Below are 17,095 nucleotides of genomic sequence, written 5' to 3'. Positions count from 1 at the left end.
GGCCATGCCCTCTCTGAAACCTATAGGAGAGACTTTCCTCCTTCCTAGCACCTGAGGTTTGCCAGCATCCTTGGCATTTCTGGGATTGCAGCTCTTATACAACGTCAGTCTGTCTCTGTCATCATATGGCATTCTCCCTTCCTGACTCTGTTCTTTTCCTGCTCCAGTATGACTTCATCTTAATTTATACCTTAATTATATGTGTTAAAGATTTTTTTCTAAATTAGGTCAAGTTCACAGGTACCGAGATTAGAATTTTAGTATATCTCTGTGGGGCACAATACAGCTCACACAGATACGTACCTGGTTATGTCGCTTATTAATAGCGAACTTATAGGATTCAAATTTGGCTGAGGACTGAAGAACTCCCATGTTTGTTTTAAAAAGATCATGGGTGCATGGTGAAAACTTTTCAAAGGATAGAAGAACCTGGTTTGGGGAGAAGGCGGTTTACATGGTACATTGATAACAGAGTAGCAGTCATAATCTTAAGATTTTAAAACTTCTACCACGTAGTTTTTTTTTAGGTACTCTGCACTAAATGTTATGTTTTTAAAAACTTGTTAGGGCTTACATAGGCCCTAACAGTATTTGTATATATGAAAGATTTTTGGTTTTTCACATAAATGATTATTTTATGCCACATTTGTATAAATGTCTTATTTAAATACTGATATAGGCACAAGATTGACATCTGCCTTTGTATCTATGCTACATTGTTGGAGATACAGTTTGATTTAGAATATACCTTATAGTTCTAATCATTAGATTTCATGCAAATTCCCACAGTAAAGAATAAAGACATGGGCTGTACAAGATCTGATAAAGACCTGTTAGTTACTATCCTTGTCCTTTAGGAGTCAATTAAAAATGAATGAAATAACAGGAAAAATTCCATTGTAATAGATATCAAGCAGTTCCTCACTTTCAGAAACCCGTGTGTTCGTCCCTTTTGTTCCCAGCACCCCCTGCCACACACATTTTTCACTATGAAAAAGACTCAATCTGTGTGTTCACATATGGAGTAATTGGAAGGAATCAACAATTTGAGAATTATCTCCAGAAGCAAATTCCTGGGGGGAGGGGGCATCTCTTGATACAGGAAGTAGAATAGGGATAGCAGTGAGGCAAACAAAACAAAATAATGTTTATCAGGAGAGCGTGTGGGTTCAGAATAGAAACACTAATTTGGAAGGAAAGCAGTATGAGTAAAAAACTTCGCTGAGATCTAATGTTTGCGTTTTGTTTTTTAAGTGGGGGAGGGTTTAGGGGATGAAGAGGGGTGAACTAAGAAAGGACGGGTTAGGATAGCATGAAGGCCTAAAGCAGTAGTCAGAAAGTTGAGGAGGACTTCTGAACCAGTGGCGTGTTGGGATAGTTGTACTTGGTGTTGGGAGACATGAAGCAAAATATGAAGCACGCGCACCGTACCTGACTTACAGTAAGCGTTAAGTGTGTCTGCTATTACAGGATAAATGGTGAGTGCCATACTCTTTAGTATGCAGTTTTCTAAGGTGTGTAATTTATTCTTACTAAGTATTACACTTCAAGAGCCATAATTAAAGTACTTAAAAAAAATTTCCTATACAGTTCAATCTGTGCATATAATTAGCCTAGCTGTTGCTTAAAAAATCCTGTATAATCAGTGCTTAAAACAGAGTTGTTAAGAAGTTGTCAGATTTGAATTTCTTAAGTTGAGTCACCTGTTTTATTTGATCGTATTAATAATACTTACTCTCTATTTTAGAGTATGCGTTTGAAACTGATTGCAAATAATACAACAGTGGAACGGAGGTTTAGTTCATGGATTGGTGGCTCCATTCTAGCTTCTTTGGTGAGTAAATTACTTTGCAAAATATTTAATTGTTATTGAATGATTTAACTTCAATATACTAAGTGTTATGTACTACCTCCATCACAACTGTGTTACACATTTCATATGTAAATAAATGTGGGGACATTTGAAAAAGTAGCCTTAAAATACTAAATTGATTGAACAGACTAATCCCAGTGCATCATTTATCTTTGCATTTTATAACTATCAAATGAGAAGAGGACCTAATACCAGTTTTACATGTTCTAATATAACAAAATGCTCCGTTGCCTTATTAGTGGATGTTTTTAAGCCTAATTTCCATTTCCTTCTCAAACAGAGATGGGAATGTTAACTTATTCATGCCTCTTCTAATAATACTGTTACTGACCCTGGTCAGTACTTACCTGCAGCATATTTAAAATTAAACCATTCCTTCTCAGGTTCTGGTTGCTCCCTGGCCTGTTGGTGAGGTAGAGGAAGTCAGGAAATCATTCTTGGGGCAGATGGTGAAATGATGGTGCTGGGTTTTGCATGTTGCTTAGACTGGAGCCTGCCTAGAATCAGGAGAGACAGTCCTTGCACTTATCTGCACTCTAGATCGGAGAATTTTCCCTTCACCTCAGAGCAACTAAAGTAAATGTCACCAAGTACTTACGCTAAACATTTTTATGCAGTTAAATGTATTTATATATTTCTTATCTATATATTCTATTTCCAATCTTTTAGCAGATCTTAGCTCAAAACTAGATTCCATGTATGAATCCACTTGAATAGAGTTAATCATAGGTAGTGGATTTCTCCTGCTTATATGTCTTATTAATGTAGCCTAGGTTCCTCCCTCCTTTCATCATTTTCCTTTCACCATCTATGTTTATTTGGTACAGTGCTTGTGTACTATGGTGTGTGTATGTGAAAATCTTCATCCTAGTTTTGATGGGCACTTTTGAGTTACAAATGTTACCATTAATCAAGTGCTACAACATCTCTTCAATTCTGTACTGGGATCAAGCCTTCCAACAATTTCTATTATTGCCTTAGATTGGCACAAGCCATCATAGCTAAACCCTCCATCTTCCTTTCACAGCCATTTTGTATCCTCATGACAGTATAACAGTTTTAAAAGGATTTAATATTCTTTCTAACCCCAAGTAGCATCTGGGTGCTGGAGGAGGGCAGAAATAAGGGAGTAATAGAATACTATTTTGGGGGAGGGTTTAAGAGTTCTTCAAAGATTAGCAGTTGTGAAAATAGATACTAAAAGAAAATATTTTCTAATAAAAGGCACAATAATAGTTTTTCTTTCCATTTTACAGGGTACCTTTCAACAGATGTGGATTTCCAAACAAGAATATGAAGAAGGAGGGAAGCAGTGTGTAGAAAGGAAATGCCCTTGAAGAGTTCCCACACTTCTATCTTCCTGTGTCACCTTATGTTTCATGGCTTTAGTATACTCAGGAAAAGAATGACCATCTTTTGTAGAATGTTTATACATTTTTGCATATTTCAATTTCAACATAAATTTTTTAAGGCTTTAACTGGCTCTATAACTTAAAATAAGTTTGTGCTCTCCTTGAAAAGCACTATTCGTATTTCAAGCATTTTATAATTTTGTATAAATATCTATTTTCTCTAAATATTTTGCTTTCATTCAGATGCTTTCCAGCTCTCTTTAGTATAATAATTACCAGTGGATTGGTAGAATTGCTTTTTATTGATGAGTAAAATTTATTGCCTATGCTTTTTACCTTAGGCTTGGAAAATTAAATAAAAATTACTAGCCATTCCAAAAATACATATTTTGGACTGTTGTGTTATAACTTGATATTTTAAGTACTAAATGTATTTATCACTATTTTCAGTAAAAGTCCTCACTGTCTATCAACAGCAGTTTATCATCTTCATAGCCTATTAACAATAATAGGAAAAACGTTACCTGGTTGGCCTTGCCTGTAGCAATTGACATTACCCACCTACTCTAAGATACAAGTGCTTTAAATCTGTTTAGATATCAGAGTTTATCAAATGGGAATTTAATCTGAAGTTTATACCTATTTTTTAAAAAATCTGGTAGAAGCAGGACAACTTCCAGTGTTAGCATGCCATATTAACAATTAAAACAGATTTCTAAAAACACAATTTCTTTATAAACTACTTAACAAATAGTTCCTTTCATACACAGACTGTTATCCAAGAAAAAAAACGGTAAATTATGAGTTCAGACATCTTAGACAAGACTTGACTTCTGGGCTTCAGAAAGATGTGGAAACTTTTCCTGAAGAAGTTTTTCTTTCTTTTTCTCTAAATTTTTCCTCCTTGCTTGGATGCGGGCTTGTTTCTCCCATTTCAGTCTAGAATAATAAATGAATAACAGTGATTTATACAAAACTATTTCCATTACTCAGTACTATCAAAATATGTCCAAATCAATGATTTAAAGGCTTCAATTATGCCAGTCTCTGTATTAGATGTCATGTATATTATTAAACTTGAATAATCTCTGTAAACCCACTCAAGTCAAAGATAAATGTGAAATCAAAAGCATCTGTAATGCTGCACCAATTTTCCTTTGTTATTTCCTGACTGGAAAGAATGAACAGATCTCATAACCTGTAACAGACTGGTATCTTTCTAACTTATTTTAGAAAGTGTCATTTATTGACTACATTAGATTTTTACATCTTGATTTACATCCTGAGACTTCGGGGAATTCCTTAACTGGCACTCATTCTACCATGTCATTCCCCTACAACAAAGAGAATAAAACTGCCTGGAGATGATGTTTAGGTGCTTCGTTACACTCACCACTCTCTTCAGTGAGTTTACTTCTGCCTATCGGCATCTCAGGACAGGAAACCATTTGTACCTCAGCTAAAGTACGCAGATTTCTAGGGTCATGTAGGATTTGTCAGAGTTGTAAGTGATAAATTCATGGATGCAAAGCCTCTATAGTACTGAAGCTGATACTCTGGAGGTTATTATATTGATCAGCAGGTGTAAGCTTATATAAAATTTTACAATACAATTAAAAGGTACTGGATATAATATGCCAGTGCTATGGGGGAGTTCATAGAATTTTCAGATAAGAGTTATATTTGGGTGAAGTAAAAAACATATATATATATAAAAAGTTTTGTAAATTAAGTATAAGACTAAACAAAGTTGAAATCAGATTACTCACTGTATTCATCAATCTTTGCTCTAACTAAATTTTGGCTATTTACAGGAAATAACCCTATCTGAAAGAATAAAGGTTTGCTGTTCTTAAGAATATTCACAAAAACATGCTGCATCCTTTGAAGGTAAGGCTAAAATGGTCATTTAAAATATAGAATAATTAGAATATGTATCATGCTTGTAATAGTTAACACTGAGTTCCTAATTTCTCATACATTATCTTAAAAGTCATTATTTATAGTTTCACCTTACATGACTAAGAGGCAGAAGGGTCAAATGGCACATTAGGCTTGGAGAGAAAAAAGCCAGTGCAGTTAAATTTCATCAGTCGTTTAGCATCTGGACTTGGTCTTAACATGTATATAGGTGGACAGATTTCAAAGCTCCAGCAACAGGAGCAGCAAAAGAGGAGAAAATGAACAAGTTATGTTTAGGAAACAAAAAGGCCTGACTTTGTTGAACAGTAAATAGGTAAGACTAAATTGTGGGAACACTGGGTGGGGAGGAATTTGGGTTAATTAAATCATTGGCCACTGGCAACTGATTTAACATCCAGCCTCTATCCCCTCCCTAGAAATCAGAGTGGGACTGAAAGTTTGAGCCAGCTATTCAAGGTTGGTTCTCCTTGGCAACCAGCTTCCAACCTTAGGTGCTTTCCAAAAGAATTTAACAAGACACTCCCCTCTTGCTCTCATCACTTAAGAATCAAAGGGATTTAGGAGCTCTGTGACAAACAGGGACAAAGACCAAATATATATTAATCACATCACAACAGATGAAACTGGAAATGAGTGGTAACTGGTTTGGTGGGGTAGATGAAAAATTTGAAGTGTGATTCTAAAGCATGCTAAAATATATTAAAGCTCAGTTTAAAGACATTTCATTCCTATTTAAATTGTTTTTTAAAAGTATTTTTGATTGTTTTGGAATAGAAACAAGCTTTTGGGGGAGAAAATCAGTTTTTAAAGAACACTTGTTGAATGACAGAATGTATTATCTAATGCAGTTGTTAAAAACTGGTTCTTGTGCTGCTAGGATTTTCCCTTTCTCTGACACCGTTAGCCAGTAATCCTGCAGTTTCCCCATCCCCATTTTTTCCATGGAGTTGAGTGGCATCTTTGCCCTGGAAACCACAAACTTGCAAGTCTTTTCCCTTCCAATTGCAGTTTTGGGGATTAAACGCTCCTTTAGTTTTCTATGTGCTTCTGGATGAAAAACTGTTACCTAGTTTTTATAATCATTAGCTGGGGATTCAGGGAATCACCTCACTCCAATAACAGAAGCGCTGTGTTCTCCCTACTCAATAATAACTGTAATACAGAAAAATATTTGCTATAAAAATATTTGGAGATACCGTTCTGCAAAATAACCTGAATTCAGATATAATGCAACAGGCTCCTCTCCTCAGCCCCTTTTCATTTCATCAACTTTGCAATACAATAAGCTGACATTTTATACAACTGAAATATCTGGACCTTCTCTTTAACACAATAGAAAAATGTAACCATCTTCTTACCTATACAATGATAAACAGAAAGGCAATAAAACTTTTGAAAGGATATACACTAGAAAGTTAATTGAAAGCTGTTTCTGGCTAGTGAGATTATAGAAGACATTAATTTCTTTTTTACCTGATTTTTCTTTTTTTTTCCATAATGAACCTGTATTCACTTATGCCAAAGCTTGTCGCATGTCATCCAGTGTAAGATGTTTCATTAGTAAAGGTACTTGTGCTCACCTGTCAAAACGATCCACATAGGGCATTGCAAAGAACCGTTTTCTGTTGTATCTTTTATTTAGGTACCAAGGTATAGGCCATTGCTTGAACTTGTGCCTGCCAAGAAAGCAAAAAGGTATCGCCTTATAGAAAACATTTAGTACTTTTTCAGATAGAGTTTTAGCCTTTTTTCGACTAAACATGTCTTTAATAAATCAAAAGCAAAATAAAAAAACCCTTGAAGGGAATAGCACTCTAACGGATTCTAAAATTGACACAGATTCTCTTATTCCCACCCTTTCCTAATTGACCTCACCTGATTAATCCAAATAAGAATTAGTAGAACATACGATAAGTTTTTAGTCAGATGTTTTAGCAATTTCTGTCTTTTCTGTATTAGATTACATGGTTAAAGACAGCACAGCTACTCCCCTAAATGTGGCTCTGAACAGCCCCATTACCTCAAACTCCATTAAAAGAACCCATCAAATGAACAAGCGCTACTATGTGATGTAATTTCAATAGTACAGGGAAGGTCTCCAAGCACCCAAAATATCTCCTGCATTTTGCTGATCAATGTTTAAAATTCTGTTAATGATGTTTCCTTTTGATAGTTCAACCCAAATGCAAGTAAACTGGCAGACTATACACTGGATCTTCTCAATTATTTATACCTCAGTATAAATGTTTATTAGATCTTTCCCCAAGGTCTGACAGGACTTTGGGGAATGGATGTAGGGGATAAGGTTAAACTGTTTTATAACTTGGATTAGGGCTCATCCTGATGACAATGGGAATAAACTAAGCCTGGTTCATGTGGCCTGTGCCTCAAAAACTTCTGTTTATTAGTCCCAGGATCTGTCCCCCCTCCTCCCGATCTTAATGCACAAAAAAGAAAGGTATGTGTCCTAAAATTAACTTTATAGCATTTATAATCCTCTGAATTACATGTATACATACACATTTTTCTGGGGAAAGGATCTATAACTTGCATCAAATTTTCCAAAGGTCATAATGATGAACATAAGATTAAGAACCATTGTTATAAAGAACCTACAGATAAATGGGAATGGGATGCCTGGGCTACCAAATAAAGCTACCATCATATTCTTGAGTTCTCAAGGGGTTTGGGGGCCTCTTTTTATATTAGATACATCTCTACTAGATCTAATACCTACCATATGCTGAGAGTTTTCTTAAAAAATATTGGACAGGGTAAGAAGCATGGGATTTCCACTCTTATCTTTAAAAAGCCACAATGTAAACTATGTACCAGATGATTCTTCCAAAGATGTCTTTTCTCCAAGCACCAGGTCTAGCTTTTTCTTGACCAGTCTGAAGAAGTCTTAGGGCATCTTCTCTTTCCTGCACAACTTTATCTAATGCATCCATAGATTCTATTACCTGAGAAGAGAATAGAAAGATATAATTTCCACAATCACCTATAACAGAATCCCAAAGAAAGAGAACATATAAAGACTATGCTACAGAAAACCTATGATTATTTTTGTCGAAGAATCAGTGTCAGATATTTCCTAAAAATCTTTTTGGCACAGGAATGCGTACATGGGTGTCTGTAATATCACTCAGTAATTTTTTTAAAGTTTAGTTTCATTTAAATGAAAACTTACTAGGTTGGTGCAAAAGTAACTGCGGTTTAAAAGGTTAAATTGCAAAAACCACAATTACTTTTGCACCAACCTAATATTAGCTCAGATTTTCACATACTAGTTTTATTTGGAGTGGAATGCACTTGCATAGATTCCTTTTGGAGAACCAGTTGGATGAATGTCATTTCAAAACTCAGTGAACTATTAGGAAGTGATAACAGTCTGCTGCTTTTTAGTATTACAAGCCATGTTTTGGTCTCAACTATTCCATGTATCCCTAACATGCAGACACAGATATTCTGACCTACTTGGCAGCTGTTACTGTTACGGAAAATGGGGTATCAGTCAGTCTGCCCTGATAACTAATCTCCAAAGATCCATCAAGATGCAAGAAGATACTATTAAAACTTCTGTTTACTTTTATCACTTTTATCTTTTAACATTTCTGTTGTGTTTTAAAATATACATAATGTATTGGTAGAGCAACATATTTTCACAAATAAATATTCATTCTTATGTTGGGGATTGTAATTAATGATATACGGACTAATTTTTTTCATAGTTCAAAATACCGAGAGACGTTTTTAGGTGGTTATGTGTGTGTATTATGCTTGAGCATCATAACAGGTATGCAATACTGCATACACACATTTGTTTCTTTTAAGAATCCTGCCTCCCACCCAAAGGGCAGATTAGATTATACAGAAAATCCGCCAGGTAGCTATGGGACCTGAAAGAGATGTGAAAGCCAAGATTTAGATGAACTACCTCAGGTGTATTCAGCTCACACTCAGCACTTCTGCTATCCCCAACTTCACTCAATACCACCATAAGCAGTTGAACCCACATGTATTTCTTCTATATGAATTTCTACAAAATTGTTCAGAAAGATGGGTAAGAAGGACAAAACCTATTTTAAAGACAGAAAAAAATTAGAAGAGTGAGGGGACCACACTGATCAGGGCCTAAGACAAAGCTCTGTAACCCTTAGGAACCCAGTAAACCTGGCTGTTGACTGATTCCATTAGTGTATGCCCAGCAAGGTCGGGGCTGAAGCTCCTGATTGCAATCTAATGTTAGCTTACAAAGAGAAAAGAAATAGCTACCAAGTCCACAGAGTTAATACCCAGTTAGGCATGTTCATGTCAATAAATGAGAAAGAAAATCTGAAGTATCAGTTAGATACACTTGATTCAAAACAAGCCAAACATAAAGAGCTTGCTTTTCTAGTTTATAACTTTTTCAGGGCCAAGAGTGTCCTTATACAGTTCTAAATCTTTAGTTTCTATCTTAAATTGAGAATAATAATTTTCAAATGTATTTCTTGATAAATTTTTCTTAGTAGTATGTCACAAAACATTGAGAAAACTGCATGTATTTGAGGTTTAAAAAAAATATGGTCTCAGTTTACCTGGATAAAATGCTTATTATTTTGGATTTTGCTAATTCGGAAGTGCAGTACATATGACCTATTGGGCTGAAGTTCACCTCTGAAATATATTTTATAAAAACGGAGAGGGGATAGTCTATTATTGAAGTTGAAGTCTTTTAGCAACACCATTCTAGCAAAAGCCTTTTCATCAAATAAACAATGTGCTATTTATAAACAGCCAATACACTTAAAAAGCCTTTGAAACATAACTTTCCCTAACAGCAGAGTTGGCAAATATACCTGAAATAAAATCACATTACTTTACAAATGTTATGTATCAATGAAAACACCTACCACCCAGATCTTAGTTTTTAAATATGTCATCCTTCATTAAAACGAATCAGGGTTTCTTTGTAAAACAGCTGATTCCAGGGCTGAGGCAGGAAAAGTACAAGATGAATCCAGAACATCCTGCTGTACCTCATCAAAGAATGATGAATGATGAGGACACGGGCTAGGTTGAAGGAACTAACACTGGCCAATTCTGAGAAGATATTAAAGGATTTTAACTCTTTGAATAAAATTGGAATCCTTGAGTCCACAATGATAGGAAGGAAAGGAAGAATGAAAGAAATGGGGAGAGGGTAAAGCCCTTCCTTACAAAAGAAAGCTACTAAATGTAGAATGAATGACGGGATTAAAAAAATCACTAGCAAATATATAGTAATAACTGATTCAGGCCATAATCATCAATGGGGTGCTAAAACTAGTAGTGCAAGTTTGAAGAGTTACAGGATAGCAACTTACAGTGGAGAAGTCTGACAGACTCCACACTAACCAAATTATTAATGCTAACATCAGTAACAGATCAAATCAACGTCCTGTGCCTCCTGATGTGATGCACTGTGAAGAATAAAGCATCACTTCTATATTCCTGCCAATCATCATGATTATCATGATAAACATCACACAAACCCAAATTGACCTATACCTTTCAAAAATATCAATGTCATGAAACACAAAGAATATCCAAATTAAAGGAGACTAAAGAAATACAACAACTAAGAATGCCATGACCCAGGATTTTCTTTTGTTATGTATAAAAGACACTGTTGGGACAACTGATGATATTTGAATAAGATCTGTCGGATTAGATCACAGTATTGTATCAACGTTAATTTCCTGATTTACAAAATGGTACAGTGGTTATGAAAGGAAATATCCTTGTTTTCTTGGCAATATACACTGAAGTATTTATGGATAAAGGGACATGTAGATAACACCCTTAAACAGCTGAGGAAAAACTATGTAGAAAAGGAGGTGGAGAGAGATAAAACGTAAAATAATTCACACACGGAATCTGGGTGAAGGATATCTTTTTATAATATCCTCATAACTTTTCTGCCAGTTTCATGTTACATGAAACTAATGTTTGAAAAACCAAAAATGTTATGTAACTCAATTTTCCCTGAGTCAGAATAACCTCCATAATTAGAGTAAATAATAGAGATTTTATTCCGTACCTTTTTGACTCTCTCCAGGGATATTAGGTCCTTCCTTCTTAGAGGCAGTGTAGCAATAATGGTTGTGAGTGGTGTAGGAAAAAGAAACTAAAGCAGCTGAGGTTAGGAAGCAAGACTACAAGCCACTACAAAAACCTGAGTTCTGTTCTCACTGACTACTTCCTGTGGGCCAGAAAAATCAATAAACAGTTGACCTCAAAAGAAATCTAGCAAAACACAAAAAAAAAACCCCCAAAAAAACACACAAGCCTGATAAGCATAACTAAATAAAACATAAAACTGCCACATGGAAGAAGTATCTTAAACATGTATAGCCACAAAAAAAACATCTACGTATGTTGATATGGGAAGATATCTAGGATATACTAGATAGGTGGAAAATGCAAGTTTTAGAAGAGTATATAGAGTATAACCAAATTTGTGTAAATAAAAATAATAAGGCACACTTCTACATGCAGAGAAAACTTCTGATGGAGAAATAGGAAACGTGAAACTGTTTACCTCTAGGAGTGGAAATAAGGAACCCAAGGATTTTTTCTTTTAACAATGAAGAAAAAGCTAATTTAAAAAATAGTTGCTTTTCACAACAATGTAAATATATTTATTAGTACTGAACTAGACCCTTAAAAATTATTAAGATGGTAAATTTTATGTTTCCATCACACACACACACAAAAATGTGTAAATAAAATTTGACCCAGTTGGCAAGGAAGTGGCTAAACTGGAACTAGAAATGTAAAATGGCATGCAGCTACTTTAGGAAAGAGTTTGGTTGTTTCCTAAAATGTTAAATAAAGATTTACAATATGACCTAGCAATTTCACTCCTAGGTATCTACCCAAGAGAAATAAAAACTTATGTCTACACATATATTGGGGGTTGCAGGTAGGAATGGGGAGTGACTGCAGATGGGCATGAGATTCCTTTTGAGGTTTTGGAAATGTTCTAAATTTAGACAGTAATGATGGTTACACAACTCTAAATTTACTAAATATCAAGCAGAAATAGAAAAAAAATCCCTACTTGACAAGAAATATAGGAACTATACACTCACTCCTGTTAACTTTATCCTACAGGACAGTCTCCAACTTCCCACAAGCCTTACCTTTTCTAAGCGTTCCGGGCTTGGCATCGGCAGTATCTGCCGCTTGGCCTCCTGCTCTAGAGTGAGAAGCATGTTTCTTTCTTTCAGGAGGACATACCTATATCAAAGAACACGACACTTGTGATGCTGGATTTAAAGGATTAGTCCCACAAGACTGTCTCCCACTTCAGATGCCAATAGCAACTTCCAAGGCTTCCACACATCTCACTAACCAGCTAAAAGTGGGGGTTCCAATGATTCCCCTCCTTGGGTTCAATAATTTGATAGAATGGCTCACAGAACTCAGGAGGGCGCAGTATTTAACTATTACAGGTTTATTATAAAGGATACAACTCGGGAACAGCCAAATGGAAGAGATGAGGTGGGCAAGGTGTGTGCGAAGTGGTCCAAAGCTTCCATGCCTTCTTAGGGCATGCCACCCTCCCAGTACCTCCGTGTGTAAACCAACTTGGAAGTTCTCCAAACCCAGTTGTTTAGGATTTAATGGGGCTTCATTACGTAGGCATGACTGATTAAATCATTGACGTCTGGTGACTGAACTCAATCTCTAGTGTATCCCCCCCACCCCCCACAGAGGTGAGGGTGGTGGTGAGGCTGTAAGCTCCATCCTTGAATCATACTTTGGTCTTTCTGGAGCCTCCATTCTGAAGCAAATTACATACCCTTCTCCCCCTTCACCCCCACACCGAAAGTTGCCTAATTAGAGAAGACACTCCTGTCACTCAGGAAATAGCATGGACTTAGGAGTTGTGTGTCAACGAATGGGGACAAAAACCCAGTATTTATTTCTTATTGTATCACATGCTAAGCCTATATAGTTTATAAGCATTTTATAATTCTTCAATCTGACATGAAAGATAACCCTTTAAATGAGTGGATAAAACTTCCAATGCCTACTACAATGTGTAGCTGGATAACAACTGTGAATAAAGTGGGCTTGCTGAAAGAATAACAGGATGGGTAAGAGGTGGTGTGCACTGCTCCATCCAGATTGGGCAGTGGCTACACAGAATGGGCAGTTGTTGCAGTGTAGGAATGTGGGTTCAGTGTTGCCAGATCAGAGGTCTGATTATTCAAGAGGAACCAGAAATCCTGATTTTTGTGTGAAATTTTCCAATTTTAAAACAGTAATTAATGTCCAAACAAAACATATCTTTGGGCTAAATACAGTCAGTTAATGTGAGGGGTGGGGAGGGTGGGCAAAATAGGTGAAGGGGGTCAAAAGGTACAAATTTCCAGTTATAAAATGAGTAAGTTACAGGGATGTAATGTACAGCATGGTGATTATAGTTAATAATACTGTATTGCATATTTGAAAGTAGCTAGGAGAGTGGATCTTGAAAGTTTTCATCATGGGAAAAAAAAATTTGTTAACTGTCTGGTGATAGATGTCACCTGGACTTACTGTGATGATTATTTTGCAATATATACAAATATTGAATCATTACATTGTACACCTGAAACTAATGTAACGTCAATTTTACCTCAAAATATATATATATATATATATATATATATATATATATATATTTATGTAGTCAATTAAAAATACAATCCTGTCTTAAATCCTCTTATCCTTCTCTAATTCCAGGAGAACCTGCCAGAAAATCCTACCTAAATTCCGTCTTAAATGCACCCTCCAATACACTTTCCCAAAGCAAGTAAGCTAGACTTCAGACTATGCAAAAGGTAACAAAAAGGAGAAAGACCTACATGTGACGAACTCTTTTCATTTGTAAAGGTGCTAGTATGAAAGGTAGCAGTTATAGTAAAATTTCTAAACCCTTAACTACTCGAGAATTCGGATACATTTTTGTTTTAATGTAATTTAACCTGTCATATTTGTAAAATCTTTAATGATCTTATATATCATCCACAGTACTATAAGACAAATCATTTTACTCAATTTCTTACATCACATAGATATAAAGTTTATACCTCACTGTCATACTGTAACTGCTTCAAACACTGAGATGTTAATGTCCTCAGTATACTTACCAAAGTTTATGTAAATCTTCATTACTTTTGTTCCTTAATTGCTGACAGGTCCATGAAGCTCCTATTGAAATGATAAATTTATAATATGAAATAATTTTCTAGCTTTGCCCTTTATACCAATGCCCTTTGGTATATTACTTAATCTCTCTAAGCCTGTTTCTATATGTGCAAAATGTATAACAGCTTTATTATATTACAGTATAATATATAATTAGAATTAAATTGGAGTTAAATTAGATTCCATATATGAAAATGAGTAATGAGACTGGCAATAGCATTAAAAAAATGTCAGCATTACTACAGAATGTATCTTCACAGTCTAATGTCAAAATACTTTGTATGATTATTATTTTCAATTATCTCTAAAAAATGAAATCTAAAACAAACCCAAACACCAATTTAGTGAATAATTTCAACCTAACTCCTCTTCTAAACCTTTTGCCAACCTGCCAAGGAACAATTAACAATTATTATTGTCCTTTTCATTTTCACTAATAGACATTATCTCAAAGGAAATTGAAAGAGGAAACACCCAAATAATTCCCAAACAGAATAATCCCCAAATGATGACGGTTCAATAAATATATTTAATACCAATTAACCCAAATATCTCACCAGATTTCACTTTTTCTTCCCCCCAATTCTTTGGGTCATCAAAAAATTCTTCTAGTCCTTTCCTTGACAACGTGGTATGAAATAATCTACATTGGTGTAAAGATGTGACATTTGGTGTATTCTTAAGCAACAGGTTAAGAGAAAACCTGAGATTGAACATATATAAAGAAGAGATTAAAGTTTTATAATATTTGGATTTTTAAACAATAAAATGGAATAAAATAAATAAATGGAATCATTTTCTCATCTACATGTTAAAAAAAATCTCAATTTTTGCACAAGAAACAAACTTATAAAATGCTTTAAAAATTATTTTTAATATAACATTGTAGATATTGCTACCCTATAATTTCAGAGATAATATATTTACATAATTTCAGAGGTAATATATTTATATAATTATACTTTAAGGTAACCTTTGTATGTCCATCATACACCTGCTAGTGGGTATATAAGTAGATTAAAAATATTCTGGTTAATTTTGCAACATGTATCAGAGGCCCCAATGCTTCTTCCCTCAGTAATTACATATTCAGAAATTTCGACTGAAGAAATTATCATAGATGGAATTGATAAGTTAAAATGTCTATTAAAGCATTAAATATGATATCAAATAATTGATAACGTAAATGTGCAACCAAGGAATGGTTTGAAAAATATTGTGCACCTATATGGTAATCTATTATGCAGATTTAAAAATCGTATTTTTAAAGAATAATGACCTGGGTAAATAATTTAAAATACAATAGTGAAGTATATCAAAAGTGTTGTATTCCTACCAAAAACATTTAACCTGAATTTAGTCATGAGGAAACAATCAGACAAATCCAAATGGAGGGATATTCTAAAATAGCTGATGTTATCAAAAATGTCAAGGGCATGAACAAGAAAAAGAACGATTCTGGATTAAAAAAGATAAAGAGACATGACAACTGATGCATAAACACCATCATTGACTAAACTGAATAAAAAAATGAAAAAAATTACCAGGACAATTGAGGACGTTTGAATTTGAGCTGTATGCTAGATAACAGTAGCATAATAATAGTAGTGTATCAATATTAAATTCTCCAGTGTGGTTCCTGGAGTATTGTGATTATTAAGACACTGTTATTGTTCTTAGGAGATATATGCTGATGTTTGCAATTCTGATATGTCTCAAATAGTTCAGGGGGTGAAAAAGGCATGGCTATAAAGACATAAAGAAAATTTAACAAAATGCTAAGGATTGATTAATATAGATGAAAAGTATATGTGGTTATCCTTTGTACTACTATTACAACTTTTCTGTTGGCTTGAAATTTAAAAAAAAAATAAAAAGTTGGGGAAACAAGGATAGAGCACAAGAATGCTCTACCTATTTATAAAATTCAAATCATTATGGACAAAAGCTAATAAAAGGGAGGAAACCATACACCCTAAAGTCAAAAATGATCGATCTGATCAGAAGACAAGATAACTTTCCAGAAATAATGAACACCATGTGTAGGTAGGATGCTTCTTTCTCAAACCTGCAAGGGTGACTGTTCGTTCATTTGGCTACTTCCATTTATTCACGTTAACATTTACTAAACAATCTCTTCGTGACAGATTCTTGAGTACAAATGCCCCTTTTTTTCACCCATCCAAACATGACACAGCCTTCAGTTCAATAGCCCAAAGTTCTTCAGCGAAGTTTTTCCCAACTCACCCAGCCAAACAGGATGCTTCTGTACTTCCAGGTTTATTTAATGCAACAAATACTGTTCGTGTACAGACCCCATGTACTGCCTAATCCACAGTATGTAGCAACAGAATGTTTGAGGAAGGAATGGAAATGTCGAAGGTGGGCGACTTTTCCAAGGTCACTCATTCCTCAGAGTGGTTTCGGGTTCAGCCAACCTGGCGGCCTTTCTATTAATGGGCTATTCTCAGCATCTCGGCAACGAAACAAGATCTAAAGTCGGAGAGGTAGGCAAACCTACTCTTCACATCACTTACCCTGTGCTAGCCGTGGCCTGAGGACTTATTAACGACCTGGAAGTCTTCAGGGCGGCTGAGACTTTACCGCAAAGAACCGCCAAACTGGCTGCAGCCATTTTTTTACATCAGTAAGCAAACCGCGTTTCCGCCAATAATGACGTCACTTCCCATGTCTCACGGAGACCGGACGGAAAGAACAGGAA

At 35.1% G+C, this 17,095-nt stretch overlaps 2 protein-coding genes across 11 annotated transcripts in view; one reads left to right on the top strand and one right to left on the bottom strand.

Annotated features, from left to right (window-relative positions):
• The window catches only part of ACTL6A (actin like 6A), a 29,639-nt gene extending 25,289 nt beyond the window's left edge, over positions 1-4,350 (top strand). For 3 of the 8 annotated variants that reach the window (XM_081024607.1, XM_081024609.1, XM_081024608.1), the window contains 2 exons: positions 1,748-1,834; positions 3,130-3,696. In XM_081024607.1, coding sequence (XP_080880733.1) covers positions 1,748-1,834; positions 3,130-3,210 — 168 coding nt within the window. In that variant the 3' untranslated portion in view covers positions 3,211-3,696. Of the gene's footprint in view, positions 1-1,747; positions 1,998-3,129 lie in introns of those variants that run through there. The other 5 variants (XM_081024603.1, XM_081024602.1, XM_081024606.1 and 2 more) reach the window with 3 other exon arrangements.
• Positions 3,509-17,042, bottom strand: MRPL47 (mitochondrial ribosomal protein L47). Of its 3 annotated transcripts, none has more exons than XM_081024695.1 (7): positions 16,911-17,042; positions 14,931-15,076; positions 14,316-14,376; positions 12,318-12,414; positions 7,981-8,111; positions 6,729-6,824; positions 3,509-4,164 (listed from the first exon to the last, which is right to left on the bottom strand). In XM_081024695.1, the coding sequence occupies exons 1-7, from the start codon at positions 17,006-17,008 to the stop codon at positions 4,041-4,043; spliced, it is 753 nt and encodes a 250-aa protein (XP_080880821.1). In that variant the 5' UTR covers positions 17,009-17,042; the 3' UTR covers positions 3,509-4,040. The 3 variants fall into 3 exon arrangements, with proteins under 3 accessions (XP_080880821.1, XP_080880822.1, XP_080880823.1); XM_081024696.1 differs by having other exon boundaries at positions 14,931-15,016; positions 16,911-17,026; XM_081024697.1 differs by having other exon boundaries at positions 14,931-15,016; positions 16,621-17,019.
• Positions 17,043-17,095: the final 53 nt, after the last annotated feature.

This window comes from Rhinolophus hipposideros (genome assembly GCF_964194185.1).
Source record: "Rhinolophus hipposideros genome assembly, chromosome: 2".
NCBI lineage: Eukaryota > Metazoa > Chordata > Mammalia > Chiroptera > Rhinolophidae > Rhinolophus > Rhinolophus hipposideros.
This window is presented reverse-complemented; position numbering and strand designations above follow the sequence as displayed.